The 6,854-nt window shown below is 42.8% G+C and overlaps 1 protein-coding gene across 1 annotated transcript; it reads left to right on the top strand.

Annotated features, from left to right (window-relative positions):
- Positions 1–242: 242 nt before the first annotated feature.
- LOC123164359 (glutamate receptor 2.8-like) lies at positions 243–5,566 on the top strand. The gene is made up of 6 exons (XM_044581791.1): positions 243–453; positions 2,367–2,426; positions 3,896–4,017; positions 4,106–4,421; positions 4,549–4,961; positions 5,075–5,566. Exons 1-6 carry the CDS (start codon positions 243–245, stop codon positions 5,564–5,566), a joined length of 1,614 nt encoding a protein of 537 aa, XP_044437726.1.
- Positions 5,567–6,854: the final 1,288 nt, after the last annotated feature.

Genomic DNA, 6,854 nt, shown 5'->3' with positions numbered 1-6,854 from the left:
CTCTTTGGTCGATTTCACCGCGAAACTATGCGGTAAATAGCGTTCCAGACTCGTTCGCGCCAGTCAAGCGTTCTAGACTCGTTCGCGCCACCCGAGTGAGGTTTCCAGGCAATGCACTCACGTCAAAGATTCAACAAGGACCAGTTACACGTCCAGGCTCTGGTCCTAGTAGTAGATCAACATCAGAGTACTACTGTACATATATGCCTAATTGAGCTGATGGCCTCGGGGTAGATACGAAAATGGAGTTCGCGCACGCCGTCTCTTTGCTCGTTATACTCTCGCTCCGGACCGTACCGGCCGCCACGACAGCCGCTGTGCCGGTGCGAGCCGGCGTCCAGGATCCGGCAGACGGCGCTAGCACGGGGGGCCGCGGAGGCATCGCAGTGGCGCCGGGGGCCTACCACCTGGACCGGCTTCCCGGTGGCTCACCCGAAGATGCTACACCGGCTGGTAAATAAAACTAGCTTAAAATTCTAGTTTTTTTTAACATCCCTACGAATCGTGGTTAGCTGCCCGATCACAGGACGTGCATGTGCGCGCGGGACCTTGGCTATGAGCATCTCTAGCAGACCCCGCATAAGTGGTCAAACCCATAAATTTTTTGCGCTTTACAGTTTTGGGCAAAAAAAGTTGCCAGAACAGAAACCGTAAAAGTAGTCCAACCGTAAATTTTTTAAGGGCCACCGCAAATGCACACCCGAAACCCTTATCTTTGGAGGTTGGAAGGCCGAATATAGGGGGCCCCGTATACCGGTCAAACCTTGTCGGAGCAAACACGCCGCCGCGGAGTTTGCCGGAATCCGCCCTAAACTCGCCGGAATTCATCACTGCACATCGGAAAAGGCCGCTAGACGCCGCAATCGATCGCCGCCGGTTCGAATTGGACGAGCTCGACATCGTCGTGGCCATGACCTCAGCCTGGCCGCCGGAATCCTCCCGACGCGGCAGGCAAAGGGGCACGACTCGGCTGGCAATAGAGCAAGGCGCGGACGACGGAGACGACGGGGCGTGGCCGGCAAGCTGTGCACGGACGACGAAGGCGACGGGGCGTGGCCGGCGAGGCTGGGCGCGGCCAGCGCGGTGATGGGGCGCGGCCAGCAGGGGCGGGGCACGACCGACGGGCGACGGGGCATGGCCTGCGGGCGACGGGGCGCGGCCGGCTGGAGGAAGGGGCGGTAGCTGCCTGACTGGAGGCCGACCGCGAATATACTTTTTTACGGATCCGTTTGGGAGGTCTGCATCTGTGCCAGACCGAGCCAGCCTGTAAAAGCGGTTTTGCGCGAACTGCAAACGCGTTTTGCGGGCCGGTGGGATGCGGGGTCTGCTAGAGTTGCTCTAAGTGTGCCCATGAGGATGTATCCCATAGTTTCATCTATTTCAAAGTTCTTAAAAATTATGGAAAACACTAAAAAAATGCTCCCGTTTTCGAACCAAAATTATCACAATTTTGATATGGAGCATCTACCGTATCATAAATTTCCCGAACCAAAATCAATACATAGTTCGAGAGAAAAAAAGAAGAAGAGAAGTTTGAGTTCACAACCCAGTTCGAACTATCTACCGTTCGCTAGGTTTGCATTTTTTTTTCATGAGTTTCGGATATGATATTTTTTATATGATTAATACATGTTGTCTCTATATAGTAATAACTTTTTTTTGTGATTTTTACTGTGCAATTTTGGACATTTGAATATTGAGAGTACCTCATGTGTGGGAGCACATTAATTGAAATTTTTTGTCGGTACCTTACCAAGCTGGTATGTGTGGGAACACATGATTTATCTTCGTGTGTCCATTTCCTCAACACATGTTCAGAGGAGGTATTTCTTGGGATCAAGTATCATTACTCTTCGAAAGTTGGACTTAAACACTAGAACCTTGGGAAGAAATACTATAATTCTTCAAAACAACCTTAACTGAAAATTGTGCGACTGATTCAGTTTTATCTCCGAAGATGATTGGCCCCAATAACAAAATTTAATGGCTAGTTAAAGGGTAGCCTTCGCAAAGCTTAAGCTTACCCCAAAACTTCGTCAGCGATGACGACACATGTGTGCCACTTGTCGCCATCAAAGAGTCCATGTGCTCCACACAAGAGGACAATTGTGCTCCCTTTTCCCATATTTTCTTCTTTATCATTTTCCTTTTATGTTTATGTATTTTTACCATTCCTTGTTTTCATCTTATTTGTATTTTTTGTTATTTCTATATTTTTACATTTTTCTCTTTGTTTTTTTTCGCTTTATTTACATTTATGCTTTAATTTTTCCTATTTAACGTTCTTCCCCTTTTTAAGTTCTACAATTTTATTTTATTTTATCACCTTATTTTAATAATTTGATTTTGTTTTGTTATGCTTTCAGCAAAGAAATGGACATTTATATACTATAGTTTTTTAGCAAGTCGATTTTCCACATTTACATGTACGTGTGAACATTTTTATCAATCCATGAACATTTATTTTCAAAAGTATTAACATTTCTTATAATACATAAATGTCTCTTGTAAAATACATGGACATGTTTTCGATAACCATGAATTTAAATGCATGAATACTTTCACATTATAGTAAGAATTAAAGTTACCTTAACACATTTTTTTACATATAGTAATTTTTTTAGTTTGTAAATACTTCTCACTATTAACACAATGTTTTATGTATTATTAATGAACAAATCTCCCAAACCATATGAACAAGATAAAAGAGTGTCACTTTTCCTTGGTCTATTACTTTTCAAATATATCTTTTAAAGTTCATTTTTTCTATTTTATATATTTAATTTGCATTCTTCTTTTGTGTTTTTATTATTTTATTTTTATTTTTGAGATTTATTTATTTTCTTTGGTTTTTTATTTTCCTACTTATTGCAAATATTATATTTTTCCTCAACATAAATATGAAGAAAAAATAACTCATGGATATATTGTTACATACATATGAACGTTGTGTTCTCTAAATACGTAAATACCAATTATGTGATACGGTGGCACTTGTCCATTTTTAAATGCATGAATCTATAAAAATTTGAATTAAGTGAAAACTCTTTTGCGCATAGCACAAAAGAATATACAAAAAATGTGTGATTCTACAAAACCTTTGTTTGGACCCAAAGCCCAAAAAAACATGGCTACGAAGTCGTTGTTGATCGCAGTCACAATGCCTGAAGTTCTAGGTTTCTAGCCCTCAGTTTCGGATCCCCACCTTCTCCATCACACCGCCCCACCCACCCAACACCCCCTCCCTCGCCCCCGCGGCTGCGAGCGGTGTACGGGTAGCGACAGGTTGCCGTTGCCTATGGGGCTAATGTGGAGGTGGGCTTGCCCTCGCGGCTCGCGCTATGACTCCCATCTTCGAAGTAGAGGCGTCACTGGTGCTGGCCCCTCGCCGCACCTACGACCGGCTACCTCCCCAACCTAGGTGAGGAGCTCCAAACCAAATCCGATAACGAGTAAGCTGGAATGCTGGATGGTGTACGCTGTGTCTTCGTCTCATAAGTACTCTCTTTGTAAACTAATATAAGACTCTTTAGATCTTCGTCCAATAATATAAAAGTGTATTTGATACTAGTGCGGTGCCAAAAATGCTCTTATATTATGAGATGGAGGGAGTAGTACTTAATTATATGCAAGGAATTTCTGTAACTGTCACTTTGCTGGTACAAAACAAAGGGATCGATGGGACGAGACCGAATATCATTGTAGTACAAACTGACTGTGAACTATTTATTGGTATACTAAACTTGTATTATTTCAGAAATCGAGAGAAGGAACACCAGAATATTATCGAGGAGAGACACAGGAGGTTCGACCAGAGGCTATTCGAAGAAACTCAAGATTGCTGTGCCTTACAATCCGGGCTTTAACGTTTTTGTGAATGCAACTACTTCAAAAGTCACTGGCTACTGCATTGACGTCTTTGAGGCTGCCGTGAAGAACCTACCACATGTTCTTGATTACGACTTCGTTGTAGTCGACGGTTTGTATGACCAAATAGTGCGCAATGTGTCTTCAGGGGTGAGCCATGCTCGTTTCACTTGCATGCCATTTCTGCATTTCATGAGAATCACATACTCACATTGTACATGTTGGTTTCAATGACCAGATCTTTGATGCAGCAGTGGGTGACATAACCATAACTGCCGAGCGAGCTGTTCATGTGGACTTCACGATGCCATACATTGAGTCGGGCGTGTCATTGCTTGTGCTCAACGAGGATGACTCCAAGCCAACAATTGAATGGGTCTTCTTAAAGCCACTGACAATGGAACTTTGGTTAGCAATTGTGGGTGGCTTCTTTCTCACTGGAATAGTTGTGTGGATGATTGAGCGGCCTAAAAACCTGGAGTACCAAGGATCGAGTTCGAGACAGTTCAGCACCGCTCTCTACTTTTCTTTCTCTACTTTGACATTTTCTCATGGTTAGCACTTTGGGCTTGAATTTGCTCACAATGCTTTTCTTTCTCTACTTTGACATTTTCTCACTTTCAACAACTTATATTGTGTCCATAATACTCCAATTTTTTGATTATCATAATATCCGCGCAGGTCAAATTATTAGAAGCCCTCTGTCACAAATTGTTGTGGTGATATGGTGCTTTGTCGTGCTGGTTATAGTGCAGAGCTACACAGCTAGCTTATCATCCATTCTGACTGCAAAGAGGCTCCGGCCTTCTGTGACAAATCTTGGCCAGCTCCTATCAGATGGTGATTATATTGGATACCCATCTGGATCATTTGTATATTCTGTCTTGAAAAAACAAGGCTTCGCCAAAAATAGGTTAAAGGCCTATGCGATGGAAGAGGAATATGCTAATGCTTTGAGAAAGGGCTCAAAGAATGGAGGTGTCGCGGCTATAGTTGATGAGCTCCCCTATTTAACCTCTTTTCTCTCTGACCCTCGATATCATAACGAGTTCCAGATGGTTAACGGCTTATATAAGACACCTGGATTTGGTTTTGTAAGCTTCTCATCCCAATGCCTTCAGTAGATTCACTTTCCATCCTTCCAAGAGTTACACTGCGTTCTGGACAAATCCATGTGGTCTAACTAGCATGATGTTTATGCTTTCAGGTGTTTCCACAAGATTCTCCACTGGTACATAGTCTTTCAGTTGCCATCTTGGGCCTGATAGGTGGGGATGAGGGATCACGAATTGAAGCAAAATGGTTAGGCACAACGACACCATTGCCGAGTTATGGCATCCCCAACACTGACACCACACCTCTCACTTTGCGAAGTTTCTCTGGTCTCTTCATCATCACTGTATGTATCTCAGCTCTCATGCTGTTGATAAGGATTGCCAAGTTGGTTCATGCCAAATACACCAAAGTGAGGCATTCTGATATGCAGAGTGCCGATGGGGATGGTGGAAGTGAAGGCCACGGAGGATCTGTTACGCTGCAGAATGACATGGGCGACAGGCCTACGGATGATCAACCCCACCATGAAGCCAGATATGAGGATCCCCAGGGTGTCAGCGGGATCAGAGAAAGTCCTGGTGATGTAGAGCCCAATGGATCTGTGCCCGAATACGCCATCCTAATCGAGATGAGCACTCAATGAGATGACGACAACTGTTCTGCATAGTGCGCATGAGAAGAAATGACAAAAATACTTCTGTTCCATCCTATGTGGATATTCACCAATGTCCCAAGGGAATGAGTGTAAGAAGGGGTGATGGGCCCAAATCATAGCCTAGCTAGGAATAGCAGTTTCTGTGACTGATACCCACATTAATTTATTTTATGAATTGGTTGTTCTTGGTCTTATTGTCGAAGAGTGTATAGATGATCACTGACAGGCGAGTGCCAAGGAAATACTACTATCTGCCCGATTATTTTGGCAATTAACCACATTTGTCTGATTTATACCTTGCGACAGTAGGCACACACTGTAGCCCAGAGTTGTACATGTTGAAAGAAAGTTGGTTCGCATTTTTGTTACTTTTGCACACTGTAAGATACTTGCCATTCTTGTATCTGGAATTCAAACATTTCTTAGTAGAGAGAAAATATAGATACCAATTGATCGCTGAATGCGGTTCTAAGATAGTCTGAATGCATATCCAGTTACTGAGGAAACATTACATGCGCATCATAGTTGTACCTATTTGTTTGCATGTGCGCACATGTTTTAAATAAATTCTAGACTCTACTATGCCATGTTAAATTGCTTTTCACACTTTACCATATTCTCGTGTCAGTAGTATGGCAACTCACATGTCCTGTGGGAAAAATTGCCACACACTTATATTATATAACAAAAGGTGGTGACAAACGAGTCTATGTGAAATGTTTTTTAGGCTCGGTCAAATGGTGAGAGACTAGAAAAGTGTGGAAAGTACATTTGGCCCGAACTCATTTGAATCAAGTTGAGCTTTTAATAGCACCGGCTAAATACCCATGCGTTGTAACGAAAGAAAAGGAAAAAATGTTATACTTTGGAACCACATGTGCTGAGCATGACCCTCATGTGACTTCCAACATGCTGTAACAACCGGCATCTTCCACGTTTCCTTCTCCATGACAATAACCAAGCAAACTTTGAAAATTTCAAAAATCATAACCCGACCAAATCATAATAGTTATCTACCTTGGCGTTAATGGAACATAGAGTATTTGATGGTATGAGGGCGGGCCCTTCATTGTAGTGTTGGGCTTCGATGGTTCTCAATTACAATTGACGGTTGTGTCAATCGCAAGAAGAGAAGGCTAGTATGATTTCAATGTAATTTTATATCTGTATTGGTTGGTTGTCTCTTCTTGTGCTAGCTATTGTTTTCCTTCATAATTATCATATCTAAGATGTCATTTGGGTGTCTTTTCTTAAGATGCCCTTTGTCTCTTTGTTG

Source organism: Triticum aestivum, chromosome 7D, assembly GCF_018294505.1.
Source record: "Triticum aestivum cultivar Chinese Spring chromosome 7D, IWGSC CS RefSeq v2.1, whole genome shotgun sequence".
NCBI classification, from domain to species: domain Eukaryota; kingdom Viridiplantae; phylum Streptophyta; class Magnoliopsida; order Poales; family Poaceae; genus Triticum; species Triticum aestivum.
Note: the sequence above shows the minus strand (reverse complement) of the source record. Positions and strands in the feature narration are given on the sequence as shown.